This window comes from Heterodontus francisci, chromosome 30 (genome assembly GCF_036365525.1).
Source record: "Heterodontus francisci isolate sHetFra1 chromosome 30, sHetFra1.hap1, whole genome shotgun sequence".
NCBI lineage: Eukaryota > Metazoa > Chordata > Chondrichthyes > Heterodontiformes > Heterodontidae > Heterodontus > Heterodontus francisci.
In genome coordinates, this window is record NC_090400.1 from 57,040,514 (window position 1) to 57,066,944 (window position 26,431).

Below are 26,431 nucleotides of genomic sequence, written 5' to 3' on the forward strand. Positions count from 1 at the left end.
CAGAGAAAATGCCCCTCAAAGTATTTGTAATAATGAATTTATTTTCTGAGGGAGGATGGAATCGCACTGTCTGGTGAAGGGTGTATAGGAGTGTGTAGAGTTGTGTGTACACAGAATATAGTACCAGAATCCTAATCTAAAACAAGTATTTCCCGCTACGTCCCCACCATAAAGCATAAAATATTCAGTCCTTTGATTCAGTTCATCTTGGTTTTGTACCATTACCAATGTTGACCACAAGTGTTGGGACTATTCTCCTTTAATGTGACATATTCCTTAATAACTATGCGTACAATTTTAAATTAGGTATTTTGAAAGTGGTGCAACTTGGGGTAAAGGAACACACACAAGTAAATACTTACATACAACTACACATGTACACATCTAGTCACATATTTACATACACACACAGACTTTCAACTAAATACATCACCGGAAAAAGTTTCACTTCAAAATATTTATTGAAAGTTGTGAGAGAACTCAGTATTTTTTTAATTGCCGATAGATTACCCGAATAACCAACACAGTTCGAGATACTTTTTTTTTTACTTTTTTATTTTAAGCCGCTTCGTAGAGAGCCCGGTGAGAGATCCAGTCAACTCGGAATCCGCACCGGGGAGGCGAAACAACCTGAGGTGACAAAGCGGCAATCCTTATATACCCCGCTAGTTCAGGACTTTAGAAATGTTTCTTTTTTTAATTGCCTTTAAATCCGTAGTATTGTACAGTACATAGCGCAGATATTTTTAAATTGGTAACACTGGAAAATAATTGAAGTGATGGCACGTTTTCTTTTTAAAACCCTTTTCACTAAAGCAGGCGGGATAGACTCTATAAAACACAATTAGAAACTCATTCATTCTCTCATACACACTTCCCCAATGCGCTATATATTTCATTTACAATATATTGTGATGTTCATGTGTAAAACAAAACAAAAAACATTAAAATGCACGGAATTAAACTCTAATATATGTACACGCGAATTTACAACTGGTGAATAAATTAATACCGATTTGCATATTCTGCCATCCAAAGCTTATTTACACAAAATTACTAATTAATTACATAAATAGCAAAGATCCATTTTTTTTCTCGTGTGAAGGTACATTTCACTTATGCGTTTTTTTTTGTAGCGAAGTGGTCGTTCCTTTACTCCAAGTTGCACCAGCTAACAGTGATCTTCTTAGCTCTCCTGTGGTGTCAGCACTGGGTGCCTCCCTCTGCTCTATTGGCACCACCTGAGCCCACCGTTCCCCTCGGTCGGATGCTGAAGGTATTTGCACTGTGAGGTTTTTGCACGTATTAGTAGTCCCGATGTCCCAAAATGGGTCAAAAGGGTTCATTTAGGAGAGTCCCTAGCCGGAGACGTGTCCCGGTTGCCCTCCAGGCCGCTCACCAATCTCTGGATGTTCTGCAGTTCATTTATCGCCTCCTTGGCGGTCGGCTTGGGGGAGAGCGAGCTGGCTCCAGTCCTTAAACTGCCTCCGTTGCTTTTGTGGTTGAGCTCCGAAGCCAGGCTGACGGAGACGGGGCTGGAGTCTCGGCTGCACAGTTTACTGTCGGAACCCCCTAGAGCCGAGGGCATGGCGGTGGTGAGGAGGTTACTGCTGGCTGGGATGGAGACCGGGATTGGATAAGGGTTGAAGCGAAGCCGGGGTCGTCCGCCACTCAGGAAGGGGTGCCGGTGGAGCGAGGCCGGGACCCCGGAGCTGTTGGGCAAGGCGGCAGCTGCAGCGGCCGCGGCCATGTACGTGTATGGGTAGGGAAAGAGTCCTCCGAAAGTGGTCATTGGGATCCCCTGTATTATAAACAAGAAGGGAACAGAGAAAAACAGCGCTGGTGAGTATCATCATACCTTAAAGAGCTAGAACAAGATCAGAAGATATTAGCACCGCTTGGAGCAAATCCCAACTGGTGCACAGATCTGCTGCAGCGGTCTTTTGGGGACTGGAAGAAATGAACATTAACAAGTAATTGGTAATAAAGGGTAGTGAAAATTTGAAACTTCCTCCCCCAAAAAGCTGATGAGGCTGGAGGTCAACTGAAAATGTCAAAACTGGAAGTGGTAGGTTTTTGTCATTCAAGGATGTTGAGGGTTACCGAACCAGGGCGGGTGGCTGAAGTTAAAATATAGATTAGTCATAATCTACCTGAATGACGGAACAGACAGTAGGGGCTGAATGGCCTCCCCCGTTCTGATATTTCTAAAAAAAATCGGATAAAGGACATGGTTAAGGGTAAACAAATGGGAATTTTAAAAAAACAGAGTTGAATCTTCGAATTGATCCCAGAGGCCAGTGATTCCGAATATGTGCTGCCAGAGAGACTGACAACTACACAAACGCTTTGACCTCCCCACCCTGTTGCTCATTACGGAGTAGAGGGATGGACCGCGTCTGTGAAGCTACAAGTTCCCCTTCTTTTACCCCACAGGTGCAGGGATTTGCAATAAGAGTTGTCCCATTCTCCGGCTTTTAGCGGATATATATTGCACTACAATCTCAGCACTGCACGCCTTGTATTTATCTGGCACCCTTTTAAACACACAGATCAACACCAATAAAACAGTTCATTAATTTAACAATAAAACTTATAATTGAAATAGGAATTCTAAACGCCAGAATTGACTGAAAAAGATGGATTGGAATTCTGTACTCGGAAAGGTTATTAACTGGACGCACAAACATACTCTTCTGTGGATGGGAAAATGTAGCTGTTGGTGAGTAAATAAAGGAATAAACAAAGAAAAAAGCATGTAATTGTTTTTTGAGGTTTGCAATCATCCCAGTATTTTTTGGATCCAATTTAAACAAACACAATTGGATCTGGCAAAAGTCTTGATGGCCAACTAAATAAAACTCAATGTACCATTACAATACTGATCTAGCCAATGGCCTGAATCTCAGCATTGTCAAAACAATTTGTATAAAAAAACCAAATGACTGGTTCGTTAATCAATCCCACACATAAAGACATTTTAAAAATGTATTCATACCCATCACCACACAAACTTTTACCCAATATATACGCTCTCTACTTATTATAATGAATACATATTCTCAATATATAAATAAATATATTTGCATTTATGTAGACTATATAATAGTTTCATATACATAGAAAACTTGTTTATTACTTTGCTTCAAAGCATAAAACACTTAAAATACTTTCCATTGCAAATTATCTATCTAATTCCTCCAGAAATATCCAACTAGAGAGGAGAAATTGTCCTGGTCATTATGAAATTGTGAATTGGCTGAGGAAGGGATTTGCCATGGCGTTCCACACAGCGACCAAAGCAACCGTTCCCTCCACTTCTTCAAAACATCAGCTTGGATTGTGGAGATTTTTGCAAATCCTAACAAAATTCACAGGACAGGATTTGGCAATCTATCTGTCAGCCGTCAACCTGTGCTCAAGAGTTTATGGGTGTGGATTATAAATTATTGATTACTCAACATGGAACTGGGATTGAACAATTGCTTGTTAAGCAGTGAGGGTGTTAAACTTAATTTTCTCCATGCCCCTCAAACGGGGTAAAACGCTGCTATTTTGACAATAAATCATTGAATCTGGATTAACCCTGATCAGATTATTTAGAATTTACCATCCAGGTGTTACACTGAAAACCAAAGCCTGTTAGTTGATCTGTGTCTTGAGTGTTCGTTCTGGTAAAAATACTGATTTAGCTTCGTACCCAATGGTTCATCTTAAAATATTCTTTTCTTTTATCGGTCAAAGTGAGACTATTAACCCGCACTTTATGTAATTACCTCTCAACTGACAGAGATCACCGCAGCCGCAATAATCACTTAAAAGACATGACCCATATATTAAACTGGAGGAATTACAGATAGGAAACGGCCCGTAGAATAAACTATATCTGACTTTCACACGTCTCTCTTCCTTCTCCCTCTTATTCTTTTCACTAGTGGATGTTTCTTCCCATTCCTCCCACTGTTTCCCATCTCGGTATCCTGATGTTTTCCCTCTTGTTCTTTCTTGTCTCTTTGGTTTCTTTGGTTTTGTGCTTCTCTCTCTAAACTGTGTTTCTCTATTTTCTCACTCTACTGTAATCTAGGAACCTGAAGCCAGTAGCTTTCGCAGACCGAGTCTGCATGCCCCACAGCATCAAACCAAAAGTGAAAAGGTGAGAAAATATGAAAGAGGAACGGGAAAGATTTGTTAAAAAGCTACTTAACCTAGTTTTGTATGTAAACGGTTCGATGTTCAAGTCCCCAAATCAAGGCTTGATTTCAATCTCTGGGAATAGACCATGAATTATTATAAAACTCTATGTTTATATTTAATTGCAAACCACCTTTCGCAAAGTGGGGTTGGGGAGCTAAGTCTGGTCCATTAAATGCAACACCCGCCGCTTCTGCACCTTGGTCGAACAAGATTTCTTACCTGGGAAGTCAGTACGTGTTGAGAGAGGTGGAAAGGGAAGTGAGGACCCGCCCCAGCTGAAGCCTGAGCCGAGGTGACGGACGCGTTGTCTAAGCTGCCAGCTCCGGACACTGAGGCCAATAAATGTCCCATCCCAGTGGCCATAGCCGAGAAAGCTCCCGGAGCGACTGCAAACTGACCCGGGTGGATAAAGAGAGGCTGTCCGACATTTAAAGGGTTAAGGAACTGCTGGCTGTGCAACCCCGAGAAAGCCAAGCTTTGCAAATGTGCCGCGTTTAAATGAGAGGGACCGTCAGTCTGTATCATTAGCGGAGAGTAGGAATCTTTATTCAAACATTCACCGTCCGTCTTGGTTTCTTCCTTCCTCCTGGCTTCACCTTTCTCTCTCTCGGAGCTTCTGTGGCTGAAGCAGATGTCACCGTCCCTGCGCGCTTCCTGCGAGTCCTTCTTTTTCTCCGGGATAGATCCTTGCTTTGGCCGATGAGACAAGTCTGCGACCGCATCGTCTGCGGGTGAAGTGTTGGCTCCGGACACCGCCACTCGAGGACTGCTGCTAACCGCAGCAGAATGTTCCTCCCCCCTCTCCAGCTCAGGGTCACTGTCCGCACCCGACTTATCATCTGAAGTAAGCGAGATAAATCAAATATAAATTTGAAACGGCTTTAAACATTCGTCAGTAGATCGGAGAGATTAACAGAATGGGATTCCGGCTGCATTCAGCAGTCACTGACACAGGTTCGAGAGTCGGTGTATATTTGAATATAATACATACTTCATATGTCTCGCTCAAGAAATACAAATACAGCAAATACTCAATTCTGAACATTAAAAACCGAAAATGAATTGATCTACGCCCTCCTTAGATCCTGTGATAGATATTCCTCTAGGCTTAACATTATTTATTCTGATATAGAACAAAACGAATTAAAATAAAGCCAGGGCTTGTTTTTCATATTTTTCCATAATGTTTCCCCCTTGATCACTGCCTTTATTTTGGTGTTTGATGCTGGGAGGAATCCTGTTCTGAAAGTTTTTCTACAATAACCCCATCTAGATTATTAAAACAAGATAAAAAAAACGTGTGTTACTGGGAACATATGTCAGTTTTTATTCCTGAGACGTGTTTGGAAATATTACATTGAATTTTGCTTTCATTTTCTGTATCCAGGTCAGCTATTGTCTGCACAATGTGATTTAAGCTTTTTACAAATATTACACACGCAAATAATATTCTGTTTTATAAAACTAGTGTCTCAAGCACATCAGTAAAACACACCACCTTCTCAAGGGCATTTAGGGACGGGCAATAAACGCCCACATTCCATGAACGAATAAATAAAACATATTGCTGAAATAACGGTGAAGGGAAATCACTTTTGAATGAAAACTGTACAGTGGAAAACGATTGGAACTTAAAAAAACTAGAGATCAGTATACCTAATGGGTTACGTATGTTGTTTGCTCGTGTTGTTTAGTTGCAACCCTTTTTAAGAACACTTTGTAGAGTAACATTTTAGAAATATCTATTGGAAAAAGTGGGCTAAACCATTAATTTAGAAAGGATGTTTCACAAAACTGGGACCAACATTCATCACCTTAAACACCGGCTTCAAAGCCCGGGACGGGCAGTGATACTTAAGTATCCGAGCCAGTGACAAAAGCAGTTGGTTCATCAGTCTTCAGTTTAAGAAACGCTAACACCCCATACGGATGGATCATTTGTGTTTCAATATAAATAGAACACACACATTGCGCGTTTTATACTTCAGGGATTCCTGTGTCATTTCCAGTAGTAAAAACGACTCATTACTCATTCAGGATTGCTCCCCTCTCACTTATATTGGCTCTGGTGTTGAAATTTATATATTTAAATCATCAAGATCCATTAAACATCGTATCCTCGCCTCTCCCTGTGCATTTGTTATTTCACGGCAGAAAAAAATCAGGGAATAATATTTAATGTAGGAGTGTTGTTCACAGAATCCAGCTTTATAAATTTTATCTCGCGATACATTCTCCAAGGTACCTAACACTTTTTTTAATTGCTTTATAAAGAGTTTGTATTGAGTTTTAGGGCAATGTTCTCGTTTAGTTATCTTCATTATGATTAATGCAAAGTCTTTAATCCCTTAAAAAGTTGATGTTTGCCCGTGTGTCCGTGTCCACTGCACGCATTTAGTAGAATTTACTGCAGCAAATAATGACACCAGGCTTTAAAGGTTAAGCCACGAGCCGCGCAGTTAAGCCGGCGACGCTCTGCGGTCAACAAATTCGCCCTTGATCTCTGATTGGATCAGAGACTCTGCTGGCTCCCTCCCGTTCCCAACCCCTCCCTTCCTATCTCTTACCTTTGGATGCTTGGCTGAACTGCAGAGAAACAGGGTCTACAGCCAAGGGCGAGCGCAGGGACTCCCTGGCCGGCGGCTGGTCACTAGAGGAGGCGTCAGACTCGCCACCATCTCGATCACCTTTACACTGATCTTCGTAAACACGCAAGGAGGGTAGAGAGAGCTGCTTTCTGAAAATAAAAAAGCAGTTTCTTACAGTGTCACAACGAGACCGATAACGGGCTTAAATACTATTGTTTGAACATTAACAATTGTTAATTCCTATCTTTAAAAAATAATTTAAAAGTCAGAACAAAATTAAGATATAAAAACTATTATTAGTTCATTTTAAAACATATCCCGTTAGCTCCCTCCTTTTTCAATGTTCCCAACAATCGGTGGGGTCTTTCCGCTACTAGCCGCCAGGAGGTGCCCACGAGCACCCTCACGTCCCGCAAGAAACCCTGCACTTTCCATTAACGAGTGTCCCTACCGGCGCAACTCGGATTGCGATCTATCAGGATGGGAAGCCAGTGAGCGGAAATGGAGAGAACCATGTCTCGCCCATCTGACCCCATAAGAAATTATTTCGAAATGTTCTAAGCTAGTTGTTGATATCGCATCCTGCATTACAACAGTGACCAGTGCTACATTGACTGGAAAGCGCGTTGAGATGTCCGGTGGTCGTGAAAGGCGCTATATAAATGCAAGTCTTTCGTTATCTTTTCAATTGGCTCCGTTCCAAACTTTTACCTTTTTTCTCTTCTCCCGTTCCCAGTGTCCCTGAATCCTTTTGCAAAGGGATTGTTGTCAATTTTAAGTTGCGTTATCTGCCAGATTAAAAGGAAAATAAATCCAGTTAATAAAACTGAAGCATAATGAGCTCACACAACCGCCTTCCCAAGGAATGTTATTTGGCGACTAGTGAATTGAAATTAAATAGCATCTAAAGTGTGGGACTGAGTAAAGATTTATAAATATCAAAGGAATGGCATAATTTTACCTAGAAATGTCCTGGGGAAGGAGACAATCCACCTAAATGGAATGCCAAACAGCAAACAGCACTGGGCAATATTTATCCCTCAATCAACATCACGAAGATTATCTTTTTGTGGGAGCTTGCTGTGCGTAAATTGGCTGCGTTCAGTTTCCATTTGTAATGTTTCCTAAATTACAACAGAGACTGCAATGCAACAGTACTTGGTTGTCTGGAGAGTGTCCTGCGGTCCTGAATGAAATACGTTTCAGATGGAACTCTTTCATTATTCTGTGTTCGGGTGAGGGTTTTGTGCCTATATCCAAGGCCCTGAATGAAATTTGATGTACATTCTATTAATGTACTCAGCCAAAGATTCGATTTGAATATTACGATTTGAAGATACATGAAATAGTCCGCCAGCCCCTCCCTCTCCTGAAGAAAGGTGGAAACAATGGGCGATGCTGCCTATTCATGGCGAAACTACTGTCCTTGTCGGCTCTGTCCTAACAGAACAAGTTTAAACATTAATACGATGAGTCAATGTTGGGTAAATCGGGGTTTTTTTTTCTTTGTAGCGTTGAGATATAGAATCTCACTTGCCAACAAGAAGGTTATGGAGCACGGCTAGAAAAAGGTTTTTTAACAGCATATTTACGTGATCAGGTTATGAATACTTCAAATTGCGGTGTGTGTATGTATCAGCTAATCGACAAGTGTACCTGTCTCGCTGTGCCCGCATCCATTAATCATAAACCACGCTTTGCAAAAATATGCTAACATCTTTAACGGACCAGAATTCGTGAAAAGTGAAGAATTAAACACTTAAGGTGTCACAATTCTAAGCGGAATAAAGCCGTGTATTTTTTTTTTCTAAACAGCCTTTGTAGCTTCCGAGGAATTACCCAGGTGGAGGGTGGCCCTATTGTTAATTTGCAATTCTTCCTTAAATTATTTGGGCAACAATATCAATTGAAATGTCTGGAAAGAGAGAGATTTGGCCACAATATCCTCCTGACTGCATCTATAATTTTATCTTTAAACTTTGCTCCATCATGGATCGAACAAGTTTGGTATCACCAGGAAAGATCAACAGAGCAGGGTCGACGTTCAGCTTCGATCAGACGAGTTATAAGTACACGTACATCGATTTCGATAAAGTGTTGCACGAAATTAAACAGATCCCCCTTTGAATCAAGAAAAAGAGAGGAGAAAGTTCGGGAAGTATTGGCAGCAGCGCTGAGCGCTACCTCTTGCTGAATAATAATCATGATCTCAGCCACAAGGTGGTACCTCGATAGAAATAGTTTCAATCTGTATTTTCCCCCAGCTCCCTTCACACTGCATCGCCTGCCCCCTGTGTACGTAAACTTTAACCATTCTTATTGTCCCAGCAATCCTCCCGCTTTCACACAGACCAGGATGGTGAATTTCCTCGCCATCTCCACGTCTGTCGTTCACAAATCAAGATTTTACTAGTTAACCAATTATTAAATCAAAAAAAGATGTTAAAACTGTTGTCTTGACTTCCGTGTACCCCCTTGTCCTGATATAAATTGTTCTATCTGCCCTAAATATTATTTTATAAGAAAGCTTTTTGAGAGTTTATTACTTTAAAAAAAAGCTAAGTCCGAATCCCAATTGAAGGTGCAGGTTGCAATTCCCAGAATGTGGGACTTCAATTCTTTCTACCTTTTGGATTTGGACACACGCAGGCCGCAGTCAATTAATATTCTTAATTCGGCAGAAGCATCAACAGTTTCAAGAGAATAAATTATTCGATTGCACGTTAAAAATAAATGTTTATTTAAAAAGTCTGTCATATCCCACCCTCCGACATCAAGTTGTGCAACAGACGGAAAAGTCTCAAAACATTTTGAATCAATGAAATAAACAAAATTAACATGTTGAGTCTGTTATTAAAATTACCCCCCGCACCCTGCAGGAATGAGTCCAGTTAACTCCCCAGTTCCAGGCCTCGGGGTAATGGGACAGAAGCGTGCCGGGCTCACCTTATCGTTCTGATAGGCTGTGACCGCGATGAACTCTGTCTCTGGGAACACGTAAGTTCGGAAAGTGCTGTAGGGCAGTTTGAGAATATCGTTGGCGCGGACCACGTGGAATCTGGGCTGGTATTTGTGCATAGAATTCAGGATGGTCTAAGAAGGCGACAGAGAACAACACTCAGGTTAATTTACTGAAGGGCAGCCCGCGGTTTGTCTCAAATGTCTGGGGCCACTAAACCTAGTGAAAATGCCACAAAAAAAAACTAACCATTTCTGTTGATTCTCTCATACTCTCCCCCGCTCCCCATCAACTCACCCCCAACACACACATACAGGAGCGGGTAGGGGATAGGGGCTGCACCTTGTCCTGATGTAGTTTAGTAAAATCTCAGTAGACAAACAAAAAAAAATCCTCTCTTGCTTGTCAAGAGCAAACCTTGCTACGTGCCCTACAATCAGTGCAAAAAATGTTGCATTGAATAGGAACCACGTCGTGTACCTGAACAGATGACCGTAAATGGTATTTTTAAACTGACCAATAATTTGCATAAGATTCTTAATTCTCGATTATAATTTGTGTCTTACAACTGAATGACGTTGAACGCATTAAAAATCAGTTCCAATTATTTATATTTGTGACATTAAAAAAAAATGGCGATTACAAACTGCCTATTCTGGGCTGAAGGTACTTTGAAATGTTTGATCCTGACCTGTGTTATACATCGAATGCTGAGGTCACCAGTTTCCGGCTGTAATTTGACTTCAACCTCCCTCCTCCATTTCCCCAGCTATATATTTTTTTTAAATTATGGTTGTTATTATTATTAAAACAGTCCTATGACAAGGTTCGTAGATGGGAATCTGTTTGAATTTGCCTTCAAGAACACCAAAAAAAAAAAATGCCTATTCGGTTTTTTAAAAAGTCCTGGCATACACTGAACGCGAAACCGAGGCATTGTATCTGACACATAAAAGATACAGACACTGGATCTGGGCATTGATGCGTCATCTGAACTGTGGCCTGGGTTTATATAATATAAAATGTTACCGTGCTTCCCCGCTCAGGCGTACAAAATCATCTAGAGCCAAGTCACTCAGAGCCTGGATCAGTGAGACAAGCCTGTGAGTCTCTGAGCTCTCAAAATCCCTCTGAACTGTTCCAAGATATAATTCCTTTAACGTTAGACAAGAAACTTCAGCCTAGAAATATCCTTTCAAAATGAATATTATTTCCTATTATTTATTAATAATGTCGATGGCGTTCGCAATACAATCGCACAAAAACAGATTGTAAACAATCGATTGAATCTTTTACATTTTTCTTATCTCTTGACGGATTTACAGTCTCTGGCCTGATTGAACCCCGTCTTCATTTTTACTTTAATTTTTGAATATGTTACTGGTAAAAGCGAGCGGCATTTTTTCACGCTTGCTGATCTGGGTCGAATGCTCTGTGCTTCAGGGCGCTTTCTGTACAGCTCTGGTTCATAATGGCTGCTTTTACCCCCCAGTGCCATTCTTACAACCTTCAATCAAGTTTCGCAGACACTAAACTATAAACATTCATTCCCCCTGCAAATAAATTGTCACAAATTGTCCTCCATTTGCCCCTGTCCACCTCTACAGCATCACTGGAGTGATTCTTGGGAGACCCATTGGCTGAAGATGAGAGCATCAATTCAGTAGTCAGGCTCTTTCTACCTAGCGAGTACTCGCTGCTCTCTCTCTCTCTCTCTCCCCTCCCTGACGCCACAAAGCCTGACCTGCTTTTCACAACTCATATACTTAATACACTTCAGCCTGACCCGAGATAGCGTACCGCAAAAAACAAAGGCCTCAAACAGTAATATTTAAAGGCAGAATTATAAAACCCTTAACCTCGGCCCAGTCTCTATAGCAAATTGTTAACGTCTCTCAAATGGTTACTGGAGTGTTTTAGAGGGGAATTTAGCTTAACATATTCTGTAACTTATGTTAATAGAATTGTATCGATCTTATATGGACAATTAAGATAGGCATTCCTGTTCCAGTTTATAGATCCCGGTTCTGGACTAAAAGTGGCTTAGTGTTTCTGAAGTCATGAATTCACTTTATTTATTTCTCAGAGACCTGCTCGCCTATTAGCGAGTCGATTTCCCCAAATCCATGACAAATCTCTCAAATGGGAGAGTTCTTTTAAATTTCGGGTCTAATATAGAAACGGGCCAAGTCAGTGTAAACGGTCACCGATACCAGGGAGATTCAAGTAATTTAGCAAAATGACAAGATATGAATGCAACAATCCCAAACAAGGCAGTTTTCAACTGTTATGTCACCCGAATACTTACTAAAAAGCGACAATCAAAATAGAAAGTATATAAATCGACCTACAGCAACACTTACGAATCCATGCTTGTCGGATATGTTGTTGGTGAGTTTGAGTTTGTGAAACGTGACTGCTTTCGCCATCCATTGTTCGCCGGTTGCCGGACTGTCTGGGTGAATGTACATTCTCTTCGGCATCTCCGGATCTGCTTTCCCGGCCACCATCCAACGTGAATTGTGAAATTTGTAACGACAGTCGTCAGCTGCCACAATGTCCATCAGTAAAATATATTTTGCCTTTTTATCCAAACCGTTGACTCGCACTTTAAACGGTGGGAACATTCTCCTAAGAGAGTAATTAAACACACGAAGCAGCACATTTAATTTAATATGGGAACACACTGGGGTGGCGAGAAATACAATGCAGCATATAAAGAGCAGACATTCAAAAGTAATGCAGACCGTAAAATATTATCCTTAAACAGAGCGCAGCTCAGTTATGAATTAAATTCTTTATAGTTTTTCGAACAGCCATTTTACATCAAAACTGAGAACTCTTCGATATTATTCAATTCTTAATAAAATGAACTGATATTTTAACTAAGGTATAATATTCATAGTTTATCTATCCCGAATAATTCATATTACAGATCAACGTTGCAGACAAAACCACAGCACAGCTGTCCCAAACTGTATTGTGTATGAAGAATATGCAGTACGGGCAGATTCATTCTTTTCAAATGGGTAACTGGGGGATTTTTTTTCCACAGCCGACGCAAAGTTTGGCCACTTTTTAAAATTGTGCAATCTGCTCGCATTTGGCTCGGGTTTTTTTTGCAGCGAAGAGACATCGGCCGATTACCATCAGGGATTATTATTAGCAACAGACTTTATCGCTTCGAACTCACAACTTCTGTAATGAGACAGCGCTCGGGAGAGCGAAGGGGCGAAGTCGGATTTCTTCCATAAACCACACAGCAGTTTGCTATAGATTTATAATTATATTTTCAGAGAAAAAGTTGTCGGAAGTTGCATTTCAGAAATCAGTGAACCCTTATATGTAAATTAATAAATTTAGTTTTAAACTGCTTGATTGCATAGCGACGGAAAGGTCAAAATTGCATACCCGCCCTCTTTACACAGATTTCAAATATATCGAGCTGGATTAGAATCCTGAGCAGAAAGCACAACCTTTAGTAGTTCCTATTTAGCCCTTCAATAAGGGACTTCACATTAAAGTGCTCGCATTTCACTGGCGGATCCGATTCTGTCTTTGGCAGATTGTCAACTGGCTTCTCTTCGCAAATTCACTATAAATCATTTAACAGATGACTGATTCTTAATTGCAGTTTTGATTTTTTTTAACAAAAAAAGATACAAAGGAGTTGAAAAAGTTAAGCAACAATAATGTGAGAAAGACTGGTGCATTAACTGGAACTTGTCCGCAGCGATATTCGTACCTCCCAGACTTTGTAATAACCATTTCGGTGCCGACTTTGTGAAATTGGTCCCACAAATCTTTAGCTTCCAGGTTCACTTTGGGATCGTCCTCGACCTCGTCCTCCGGCTCCAGGCTCTTGAGGGGCCGCAGGTGTGCGGACTGGTGGCCCAGAGTGGAGACGTGGATCCCGGCCTCGGCCATGTTCGGGTCCGTCAAGGGTTTGCCCAGAGCTCCGGGCAGCGAGAGAGCAGCCGCCCCGCTCGGCGGCAGCGCCAGGGCGGGGAAGAAGGAAGGTTGAGCGGCCAAGAATGTGCTCAGGGGGAAATCCGCGGCCCGGTGAGCGTGGAACGGATGATAAGCCATGGTAGTCGCCGCTAAAACTGGTTCTCTCATCGGTGCATCCGGAAAAAGAAGGGGGTGGGGAAGAAGATTTCTGCTGGAAGAATCGTCTTCGCCGGATCTTCCTTACGCCATCTCCTTGAAGAACAAGTACAGATCGGCAATCTCTCTCTGTGTGAGTCTGTCTCTCTCTCACACACACAAACACATACACACACAGATCCTTCCTACAATGATCTCCCTTCGGCTCCGTCCTGCTAATGAGCCGCCCAGTTGATTGGTGATTTTACGCGTCCTGACCAATTGTGTGCCTGGAAAGGCGGGGTTTTGACAACTAAAGCCAGGATGGATGAGTTAAGAGAGAGGAGGGGTCGGGGAAAAGGTGTCGGAAGCTGCAACGTACAGTAAGCATCACTGAGATCGCTCTTTGAAAACATGTCAACAAAATTAAATATTAACCAATGACAGAAGGCATTTTCCCCCTGTCCTTCTCCCTCCCCCCAGCGGTCTCCATCCTTCCCGCGTCCCGGATTAAGAGTGCCCGGTCCCGGACCAGACTCCACGGCGCACCGCAAACACCTAGAGTCGCTAAAATCTCCAAAATCGGCAGGTAACAATATGCAGATATGTATCTATGTGCAATCGTAAAAAAGATAAAATGGACGGGACCTGAACGGAATAGCAAGTCCTATACTTGTATGTTGCTTCAGAATGGATACATTTATTCAAACGTCTGAATGAATCATTTTAGAGATTTTGTGCTGGTTATTTAGAATGATATTGTCTTTTTACCCTTGTATCACTGTAAGTAGAGTGTTGTAACTGTGTGGTAAAGAATTGGGAGAGCAGAACACCTATTAACTATTATTCACCTTTGTTCTGGTAAAAACATCCAGATATCGAGCACAGAGGTTAAACAGCTCACGAAGTGGAAAAAAAATCAAACTTCAGTTTTGATTTGTTTCCAAGGGCCTTCTTTCGAAACAAAAATTGAGTCAGTTTAAAGTGCCCATTGTTTTTATTTTAAAATCTAAAGTTTGTAAAGTCAAGCATTTCCCATCTTTATTTCTTCTGACTTTATACAGCCACTACCTCTTTGCTGCTAAAAGTACCAGCTCAGGGGAAAATTGGCAAATATTTATGGCGGTGGGTCCCACCAGATGGCGTAATTAGGATTTGAAATAAAGTTACTGGGAAATAAAACGCGACTTTAAATTGTAAAGCAGATCAGTGAAGGTTTTTTTTTGGAAGTGGAAGGGATAGGGTAGTGTTTGCCTCTTCTCCTCGAGTTGTCCGATGTGTGAATGGTCCGCAGAACCAGCTCTGGCAACAGAAATAAGGACGTTGCCCTTTTTAATTTTACAACCAGCAAGTTGTCCAAACGCTTCAGCGCTTTGCGAGTCGTGGGAAAAGCCGAGCGGGACGCGCCAGTAAAAACGGAACATCTGACACTGTATCTTAATGCCTTTATATATAAAATACAGGCCATTACTGTAACCTGGGAGTCTGTGTGTGTAAGGGGTGGGGTCAGACAGAGGAATGGGGGGAGAGCATGAATGATGTAGGGTTTAGATTATTTCTAATACATTTGTTTATTAGGGTTAAGGTTTTGGTGTTTATTAGAATGGTAATCCTGAAAAAAAAAACCATGAGAAAATGTCAAAGATGGGGGAGAGGTGAGAATTTGAGGGGCGCAAGAGAGCTGATTCTCGGGGTGGGAAATGTAAGGTTCCTCAAAACCATCTCCTCCGATTAAGTCGGACACGGCTTGTCGAGAGGGCTTGGCGCCAGTCTGCTGACGTCCAACAATAAGCACCGTCTCCTGTCACTTTGCATTAACCAAAGAAATTTCAACAGCGCCCCTCCTCTGCCCAATCCCAGCCCCCCCCCCCCCCCCCCCAAAGAATATCCACCGCTGAAAAAAAGGAAATCAAAGCTCACATCTTCATCGCAAGTATCTGTCGATTTCTAGTGGGATAGAAAGGCTGTGCTGTTTAAACTGTTACTTCTGTTAGGTTTATATATATATATATTAGGCATCAGAGTGACTGCGAAATGCAAGCGGTATAAAGACGCACTTTGGTCGGTCGCAGCCACTCTCCGGCTCCTGGCCCTTCTCATCTCCAAGTTTCAGATCCAATCGAGCCGAGAATTTACTGACCTGGGCAAAACATACAGCGAAAAACATACACACACTCACACACGTCATCTACCATTGTCGTAAGAGGAAAAGTTTAAAATTGTTAACCTTTGTCATTTCCCGAGATTTCCACATCTGCCCTTTTCAATTAAAGATGTAAGAGTCTCCAGACAATCGATCCGGGCTGAAAGATTGAATATTTTAAAAGAACAAAGTTCATTAATAGTAACCTGATTATACAGTGCTAATAAAGTACAACACTTTTGTCAACCTCATCAGTTTAATGTTTCATATTCAAGGTGATTTTTCCCAGTCAAACATCAGGCAGTGTCAACAATTCCGAAGTATTTTCCTAGTCGGGTTTATTCGCGCTGTTCTGCAGAATTCCCCGTGTATTATTTTTCTCCGATGTAGGGAAATTATACGATTTGTGGATAAATTCTCTTCCCGGCTTTAGAATCTGTGATCTATTAAAAAGTACTTCGCCACTGAGCCGGATTGATAGCAGCACGTGTGTGATGGGGAGATAGTCATCGGGGTCTCTATCGCACTAGGTGCGATGTGCCTTTTGTCTTTAGTCTGTCTATCTGTTGATGAGATAGTGTCACTGGCGCCACAAGCTGCTCCAATACCTGCAACAATATAAGGACAATCTCTCTCCATTTATACTGGGTCATTGTCTCTGAGACTGCCCTTTCTTCACTTCTTCGTTTTAAATCAAAATGATTCATCAACAAAATATACAGGTACTGTTTTTGGTGATTACTGGCCCAGTCCTGTGAGATAACTAACTGGTGTTTAAAGACACCCCATCCCCCACCCCCACCCCCACACAACCGCTTATCAACCAGCCAGGAGGGATGGCGGGTCATTGCGAGGCATTTTTATTCAGGCAATTACACCCTCACCTAAAATTGATCACATTGCGTGAGGTCTGGCCAGATAGCAACGCCAAAGAACTCAGTAGCTCTGGTCTCCAGTACAGGGTGTTATTCACACGGGCAAGACCTTCTCACAATGTAAAAGCAAAGTCTGGTTCAAAGCTTCATGTCGCCTAATTGTGCAGATAGATTGTAAAAAGCGTGTGTTTTTAAATGGGCAGAAAATAACTGTACAGCAGGTAGATGGTGGGTGTTGCAAAACGTGATCCTGCATCTATAGGAAATGAAGTTATTAATGGGAGGTTGAAAGGATTGGGATTAAATGCATAATTTCCCAGGATATTAATTTGGAAATACATTTTTTCATAAATCTTTCGTTTGCCAATCTGTCTGTCATTTACTGGAGAGGTTATTCCACGCAAAGATCCATTCAAAGTTGTTAGGCCAATTGCAGTTAACAAAGATATCAAGCAGATAGCCATTGCTGGTTTAGGCTGTAATTTGAATCTAGATTTCTATCGTAACAGATCCAGAAATGTTTCAGGGTTAAACGGAGACATACAATTAAAACCACTAATTAATAAAATGCAATTTAGCATGCACTTTTGTTATTTTTCCATGAACCAAAAAACACATACAGTTCATAACAATAAAGATTCTGGGGGGAGGCCGAGCGGCTACAGAGGCGAGGCGAAACTGACCGACTGGGGGCGAATACCGTTCTCAATTAACCGCCAACTTCGCAAGGTTTGGTTGTTAAGCGCCAGGAACAAGATGATTCAGGCACCGTGTTTTCAGTATTTAACCTTCTTGGCTTGTGGGAGTTCATGTCCAAAATACACCAGATGGTCATGTTGTGTATTATATATGTGTTCTCTGGGTCAGTCTCAGTATTTCGAGGCCACTCTTTGGTTGCTGACAGTACATTAAACTGGAACGCTTGGAGAGCAATATTGTATTTTCCCTTTAAGATACAATATCAGAAAAGTTATTTATATATATATAGAGAGAGAGAGAGAGACTGAGACACATGCGCCCTTTAAAAAAGTTGTGCTTACGGCAAATCAATTTAACAGATTTTTATTGCATACCAGTGGACATACCGATGGAGTTTATTGCGCCGACCTCTCTGTATTTTTGAGTTATGAATTTATTTAATTACACAAGCTTTATTTATTGAAAACCACAAGCACAACCCCGACCTTTAAACACAAACCTGTGTCAATTAGTCCATTTATTCTTTCCTCTGACTCTCTTTCCCCTTCCCTTTATTTCCTCAGCGCCCAATTCATTGCCGGATTATACCATCATTTCTGCTCGATTACTGCATACTAAATAATCCCATAATATTCCAAACGTGCCACCTTAATATACCCATAGAAACCAATATATATGATGAATGTATACAGCTACATATACATTGCGGGCTCAAACCTGTATATTAGACATATTTATTAATATACCTGTAGTTTAATGGCAGGAATCACCCTGTTCTCTGAGCCAGCTTCACTATTTCGAGGTCTCTCTGGTTACTGTGGGTATATTAAGTTGGCAAGTGTCGTGCATGTTTGGAGAACAATGACTATTTTCCCTTTGAGCCATAACCTTTCTGAATTTCCCTGCAGAATAGATATTTGAGAAGGGTAAATGTGTATTAAAAATTGCAACTGTATTTGTATTTTCCTATGTAAATCAATGTCAAAGTTTGCAGCTTTTTAAATGTTTTGTAAAATAATTATAGAGTATAAACGGGGATGTTGAATTGCAGACTCGGCATTCAAAGGGTTATTTAGTAACATGTCAATGTTTACAATCCCGGTAGAGTTATTTTAACTGAGAATTTAAGTCACTACAATAGATGGACAGAAGCTATAAAAAAATCTTTCTGATTATATTTTTGCTTCCCTAGTTACTCCAGCTCAACTTAATCGTCCCTTTTGTGATGTATTATTTCTGCTCATTGTCTGAATTTAAACTTTTGACTGGCATTAAATAGTCAGAAGGCTTGAAAGATTAAAGCGCACGTCTGTTGTGTGCATGTGAGTATCTGTGAGTGTGTGTTTGTTGTGTATGTTTAGGAATGTGTGTTACATGTGAGTGAATGTATGCGTGAGAGTGAGTGTGTTGTGTGGTTTAATGTCTGCTGTGTAAATGTGGGTGTGCTTGTATGTATATGAGTGTGTGTGTTTGTGAGAGTGAGTGTGTTTGTGTGCAAGTGTGTGTTTGTGTGCCTCAGAGTGTGTTTGTGAGAGTGAGTGTGTGTTTGTGAGAGTGAGTGTGTGTTTGTGTGTATATGAGTGTGTGTGTTTGTGAGAGTGAGTGTGTTTGTGTGCAAGTGTGTGTTTGTGTGCCTCGGAGTGTGTTTGTGAGAGTGAGTGTGTGTTTGTGAGAGTGAGTGTGTGTTTGTGTGTATATGAGTGTGTTTGTCTGTATATGAGTGCTTGTATGTATGAAGGTGTGTCTGACAGAGTGAGTGTGTGTTTGTGTATATGTGTATGCAACAGAAGTGGAGCTGCAAAAGGAATCCAATAATGAAACGTTAACTGCCGAGTTATAACCGATTAATTCTACATCTGGGGTTCAATTTAGGAGATAAAGGAGCCCCGCGTGGATCACTTCCACACCAGGACCTGTTACCTCAGAACACGGCAACATCCCTCATTATTTCTTGTTGCAAGTTATATTTCATTTGTGACTCCTTTCATCCATGCACCTATTATCTTCTATTCTTATCAATATTTCACCCCTCAAGCTTCTGCATTTATTAGGCCGAATTATTTTTCCCTGTAGGTTGATGTTCACTTCATCGATCCTTGTCTTGTTTTCCCTAACAATGATTATTTTTCGGAACCCATCCTCCAGATACGCGTTCCTAAGACAAGTCCTAATTTAAACTTATCCTTTCTCTTTCCCTCTCCTTCCTTTCCTCTCCCTCCACTCCTTTCTGCCACCCATTTTCATTTTCTCTTTTTCGCCCTATCTCTGCCTATTTTTAGTAGAGGCACGGCCGTGGCGCCCGGCAGTTTAAGACCTGTCAAAATCCTTCATATGGTTTCATGTCACATATCAATGCAAAACCAACAATTCAGCTTGCCTTTTCCCCGTGTTCTGGGAAGGCAGTGGCTGCGATTTGCTCCACCACGTCCTTAGAGTGTCTGTACCTTGAGTCAGCAGTGCTGCCAGTTAGAAAACTGGATTGATCAATGGATCCTAAGACTCAGGAACCGCGGTTCAATGTGAAGCTTGCTTTCTCCCTCTCGGCCTCTGTCTTCCTATCTAACCCCACTCTCTCTATCTCTGTCCTCTGTGCCCTTCTCTCCCTCTGTCTTCCCTGCTGTTCCTATCTCTCCCCCTTTCTGTGCCCTTCTTTGTAACTATCTCTCTCTCTGTATCTTCCCCTCTGTGCGTCCCTGCCTTCCTACATGCCTCTCCCTGACCCTATCTTTGCATCTCAACATGCCCCTATCCCCCTCTCTCTGTCCCTATCTCTCCCCCTCATTGTGCCCTTCTCCCTCCCTCTCCTTATCTCTCCATCCCACTTCTCTGTCCCTCTCTCGCACCCCCTCCTTTCTCTTCTGCCATCGGTGAAACAACCTGTACTTTAAAATCCGCCAACGGGTTCCCAGCTCAAATCACACTCTTCGCTTCCTGCCTCCCAATTCACTGAAATAGACACCTCACTCAATTCAATTCACCCAGTCAGAGCATTTTCCCTCGAAATGCTGTTCCTCCGTCTCTTTCTTTTTTTAAAAAGACGTCCAAACGTTCAAATTTGCGACCTAGATATTAAAAGAAACTGTAATAAGTTCAACATTAATAAGTAATAAAACACCTCTCCGCTTCTTTTACATGCGGAAGTTATGTGTCATTGGGATCCTAGATTATAACGAGGGGTTTTGTGTTGTGGGAGTCCAGGTGCAGTCTTTAAATGTAGCCCTGTATAGAACTGATGTTGGTCTTGTCATGGCCCAGAACATGTTCAAGTTACAGAGATGTTGACGACGGCAGATCGGCGGCTCTTGAGTCAAGTGATCGAATGCGTATCGATATGACGGAGTCAAAGTCTCTGTCTTGGGGGTCAGTGTAGCGAGAGAAAAAAAAACAGAAGATAGGCAGGTGAGATGCCCACTGGGGTGAAGGAACTGGCGGAGTTTCGGCGGAAGACCGGGCAACAGGTGCTGACAGGCCGGGTGCTGGAGTTCTGTGTATTCTGCAAGCCCATTTTTACCGTGTGGAGAAGCCTGCACCAGGACCCGCGCAGATATTGTTTCACCTGGGTTATTACTGTGAGACAGTAGTAATTAATTTCTAAGAATTAATCACGAATTATTTAATGAGTGTTTGCAACTGAGGGTAACATTTGCCGATGTACACCCCACTCCGTCTTTAAGGGAAAGTGTGTGTTTCCTGGTTAAATCCACTCCGGTTTAGGGGAAAGTTGTGTTTTCTAGCTAGTACCACTCCGTCTTTAGGAGATTGATCAGAACACAATATGAAATCTTGTTGCCATTTACAGGTTACTTAAAAAACAAACAAAAGAAACTGGAACAACTAAACTACAAGGACACATAGCACTGGAGTGAGTGGGGAGAGGAAATGTCTCATTGTGAGGGAATAATTCCTCTAGTCACTGTGGGTACATCGTCGCGACCTGGTAACTTCAGTTCAGGAAGATTCCATTTCCACTATTTTTAGCGACTTTATAGAAGCGAAGAGAACCAGAAATAGCGAACACAGGGTTTCCTGAGCTAATTAATCACATTGACAGATAACAATCAGAGCAACCACCGCCCCTCCCCCGCAAAAACAGTGAAAATTAAATAACCTGCCTGTGAAGATACATCATATCTTATAGAAAATACATACTATGTACATTTCGATGTACAGAAATGAAGTCAGCAAGAAAGTTTATCTATTATATATCACACCTAGGTAAATAAGTCCCTAATAAGTTAGGATTTGTTTGATTTTGTTCTCCCTATATTCTGGAACATTCTTAGATATTGTTTCTCTTCCAATTCAAAATGTTCCAATGCTAATAATTATGAAAAGTTTTATGTCCTTGAGCTGATCCGGTCTGTAAAGTGTTCAGAGTAAAAATCACACGGGAAGCCAAGCCACCTGTCCGCGGATCCTTATCTCAATTCCTGTAACTGGCTCAGGAGAGGGAGACAGTCAAGCAAATAACTACTAGTAGCGGAGTTTTATAAGGAGGAAAAGAATTTGACATAAACCGCTAATTAGTTGGGAATGCACATTTAGCAATGGGAACGACGGTGCAGCCAACTCCCCGGGTCATTTACTGTTGATTATTATATTCATACAGCTACAGTAATTTGTTACCGGGTTTAGAAATGTGCAGACACGTTATCTATCGCACACACCATAATAGTGCACAGATCCATCACGGAGAAAAATAACCAACTTCTGCATTCTTTGTCCTGATGTTGCATTATCTATTAAATCGAACCGCAATATTTAGCACGTATTGAATCAAATATTTAATATGAATTGCAAACGTATTGGACACAGAGCCAATTATTTTGTGGACATTTCTCACTATGTGACTTTCCTCAGTGTATGCAATAAATTATTATTTCCAGGTAGTTTAAGCTATTGTATTACCAATCCCTACTCTCAACCGGTCGGAATATATTTACTAAAATAAACAGTTAACAGTTTGGTAGGCGGACAGAACTGTGAATAGAGATAAATTTCGCCAGTGAAACGTGATAACTGTGCGAAATTGGGGAGGAATTGGCGTCTGAATAATTTGTGTTTAGACAGACCTCGTTTAAGCGGAGTTTATAACATTTAATTTGACGCTGTCGTGATGTAAAACAATTGCAATATCGTTCAAAGAAAAGTGACTCTACAGTTTCAAATTTTTACCAACACTTTGGGTTCAAACGTACAGTTTAGTTTCCATGTTGTGCTGAATGACGTTTGGAGATGGGATGTGTTGGTGTGGTTGTGAGTTGCCATTGACTTGGCCAACTTTTCGCTGGCTCTAAATTGTTTGCTTAAAAGGTGGACAAAATTCAGGTACCACTCGGTTGGAATGGGCATTCTCTTATCAAAGACCAATTCATCTAGGTATCATAGTCTTGGTGTCTTGGTGTCATGCTGCAAGCAACTTACTTTGCGTGTGATTTACTATGGACTTTTTCTCGAGTCAGTTTACCTGTCGCGTCTTCGATCGACGGGACTGGAGTAATCTCGGCGCATTGCAACAAGTTGTTGCGCCGGGAGACCTTAATCACATGGGAACATTGGAAGACCCTTCGTGAAGCTGAATTAAATCACTATTCATGGATAACGCCAGACCAGACGCTTCCAATCTATCCTTAATTTCCGCTGGTCATCTTTGCTTAAACGCTAATGACACTATTGTGTCTATATTAATATTGATAAAGGATTAAATAATGCAGGAATGCCACATTTTACCGGATGTGATCCTAATAATCCGGCTCCGAGCATTAACATTCCAGGACATCAATTCAATCAGTTTTTCTCATTAGACAGAACTCCGGATCCAAACCATTACAAGCTAATTATATATTTATCCTTCGATAATATTACCGGATAATGACACGATTTAAATCTTCCACGTTTACTTGCCTATCCTTAGAGAATCCTTATCTGTGGCATCTCTGGGTGCAGGTGAAGGACTTTGCGCGGTTTCTGGGACAGGTTAAAGTTACCAGTCCGATTTTCTTTGCTTTTTCCCCCTCACATTCTCCATTTATTACAAAAAAAGTTCTTTATGTAATTCGAAGATCAGAAAAAAATAGCCTTTATAAAACTCGAGCTGCCCAAATTTCTTCATGTTTAATAAAGTAATTATAAAATTCAATCAAGGAATACAGATTGACATTTTCGTTTTTCTGTTATTGTTGCGCTGATTATTTTCTACCCAGTTCCTCAGTTTAACTTTATTTCTAGTCTGTTTTTTATACGAGTATTTCTTTGATCAGTTCAATCTAAACCATGAGAAAAGACAGATTCGGTTTAAATATCAACCAAGAACGGAATAAGCAGGAAACTAAACCCAGCTTCAGGTTATCCCGCGGTGTAATAGCCCTTTCATATCCGTTATAAACGGATCTTCAACAACTAAAAAAATAATTACGGAGAACGTGGAATGTATACGAACTTGTGTGGGGGACAAAACGGGCAGTAAAATATCCAGAATATTGATCTGGCACAAGATTCCGGACACCTGATCTCTTTGCCAGGCTAGGGATCGTTTCAACGTGGTAAAACCCAGCTGGAAGTTTATACACACAAACCAACAATCACCGGGACTGGAAAATTTACGACTGAAACATTGTTTCATCTAACTCAGCTGAATTCCACTGACCAGGCAAAACTAACCCTCCCCACGGGAGTTTAAATGTTTCGGTTTTAAAACGTGTAGAAATGACTGCTAGTTTTTCTCTCGCTCTCTGACTTGCTTTTGCGGGTGGGAATTCTCTCCGGAAAGGTATCGCTAATTAACATGAATCTGGGGCTGCTTTGTAAGGTTTTCAATGAGATGTGAATTAGGGAGATGGACGCAGTCTTGGATGTGCTCGCCTTGTTGCGTATGTTTCTAGTCGGACTCGTGGAGTTTCACATCTCGCTGTTTCTTTCTCTCTTTCTCTCTCTTACACACATTCCCCCATCAGGTGTCGGTTGGGGGCGCTGACACCAATAACTGTGTTTTGCAACAACAACAAAAATCCTGGAACACATAGAGCTGGTCCATTGCAGTGTCCGTGCAGAACAGGCACCGCTGACTGACAGTTACGAACAGAAAGCATCCAGCGAAATTTTCAAGCAAAACTGCACATTGGAATAACTGTGCGAGTGCCTTTAAATGTAAATGTGTTTTTTTTTGCCGTTGTTTAATATATCAATGCAAATAAAGACACATTGTTTATTCTTCGGGACATTTTCCCTTCAGTTTGCTAATTTTCAAACGCTAGATTCAAACTAAAGATGAGGCAGGCTGAGAGTGGGTTAAATGGCGAGCGATGTTCGGGGATGTCAGGGACCGCAGTCAGTGTTCGGGCTGAAACGTCCTCTGTTCCTTGGAGATGCGCATCTTCTCCGCACCACCCCCCCCCCCCCCACCCCCACTCCCCCCACGTCCCCCCCCCCACCTCCCACCTGTCTAACTTGAGCGGCCAGTACAGTAACTGTTAGGGGTGTAGTCGCTTCGCCAAAACGACCAGAGTGAGATAATTTCCAATAATGTGCGCGTCGGTTGGCTACACAGATAGAGAGAGCTAAACAGACACACTGATGTTCGGGGAATAGTGAACACCGGGAATCAGACAAAATACTTGTGTAATTCATCTAATAATCTTCATAAACGAAATCAATTTATTGTAGTCACTAAGCCATAAATTATTAACCCGTCATTCCTAATCCATTATATATTAATTCTTAAATCCTGATTCGCCGTTAAGCATTTTAAAATATATATTTCGTTAAGAATTAACGGATAATGGGCAGATTTTTTTTCTTATCCGGAACGAATAATTATTTTTTAAAGAGCATAAAAATATTGACAATAACACAACATCCGCCCGTGTTTATGTTATCTGATCTAATGTACAGTTAATCGTTACTGAAAAGGGCGCCATCAAAATCTGTTGCTGCATGAATGTGAAAACAGGATCATGAATGTGTAATGAACAGGTTGTTGGAACAAGAAATAGAGTTCTTGCGGGGACATTGTTAAAATTATGACGCTTCCTCCTCCCTCTTAGAAATGTGCGCGATCCATCCCTCGCCACCGTTGGTTAGGGACTGAAAGGAGTTTGAGGGAAAGATCGATTTAAATCAATCGGACAGTCTGGTGTTTCTCCTATCGGCAGCTATTGCTCCCAAATAATGTTCGCCCCACTCTCTCGGATAGCAAGCAAGCGAGAGGTGGGACCTGGAAGGAGGGAAACAAAAGCGAACAGTTTGTAGCAATATTGCGGCTTACATAGTGACAGAGAGCGTGGGAGACAATCGATTGATTTAAATAACCATCAAAAACATATTTCAGTGTGTTTGTTTTATACCTCAGCCTGGAAAGAGGAGGGAGTGGGAAGGGGGGGTCAGGGTGCGAAAACTCAATAAAACAGGGATACTAAGTGCGTGAAAAAGTAGACTTAAGAAATGGGATAATTCAAAGAATAAGATTGCGGTCAGTAAATGGAATGTACGAAAAATAAGATTTAATAAACTCTCACCAGACTTCAAACTGACCAAAAGTAAAAACAAAACATCATGTGACATAAATAAATAAATAGAGATTACTATACACAGATATTAATGAATAGAGTAAAATACACATTTATTGATTAATACAGCGATTAATATCTAGAGATTAATGTAGATTAATGTATACATATATTGAACGCATGCGGAAATATATACATAAACATATAGATATATAGACATTGGCAAACATAAATACTTTGTACACATGCAAATGAATAAATATCATCAGCTAGGACACTATTTTAAAGACTGCAACTTATCCTCCACACGGCAAAGCTAAGGACTGTGATTCTCAGGGGCCTGTGGAGTGGGACACACTGTATAGGGATAGGCGGCTTCACCG

General features: G+C 41.3%; 1 protein-coding gene and 1 long non-coding RNA gene across 6 annotated transcripts in view; one reads left to right on the forward strand and one right to left on the reverse strand.

Annotated features, from left to right (window-relative positions):
- Positions 1-243: 243 nt before the first annotated feature.
- Positions 244-14,146, reverse strand: tbx2b (T-box transcription factor 2b). Of its 5 annotated transcripts, none has more exons than XM_068010750.1 (7): positions 13,487-14,146; positions 12,105-12,372; positions 9,729-9,875; positions 7,494-7,570; positions 6,762-6,931; positions 4,414-5,033; positions 244-1,801 (listed from the first exon to the last, which is right to left on the reverse strand). In XM_068010750.1, exons 1-7 carry the CDS (start codon positions 13,858-13,860, stop codon positions 1,343-1,345), a joined length of 2,115 nt encoding a protein of 704 aa, XP_067866851.1. In that variant the 5' UTR covers positions 13,861-14,146; the 3' UTR covers positions 244-1,342. The 5 variants fall into 5 exon arrangements, with proteins under 5 accessions (XP_067866851.1, XP_067866850.1, XP_067866855.1 ...); XM_068010749.1 differs by having other exon boundaries at positions 12,093-12,372; XM_068010754.1 differs by lacking the exon at positions 13,487-14,146 and adding an exon at positions 13,153-13,241 and having other exon boundaries at positions 12,093-12,372.
- LOC137346833 (uncharacterized) overlaps positions 13,235-26,431 on the forward strand; it is a 42,894-nt gene continuing 29,697 nt past the window's right edge. Inside the window, exon 1 of the long non-coding RNA XR_010968798.1 lies at positions 13,235-14,416. This is a non-coding gene — a long non-coding RNA (uncharacterized lncRNA). The remainder of the gene's footprint in view (positions 14,417-26,431) is intronic.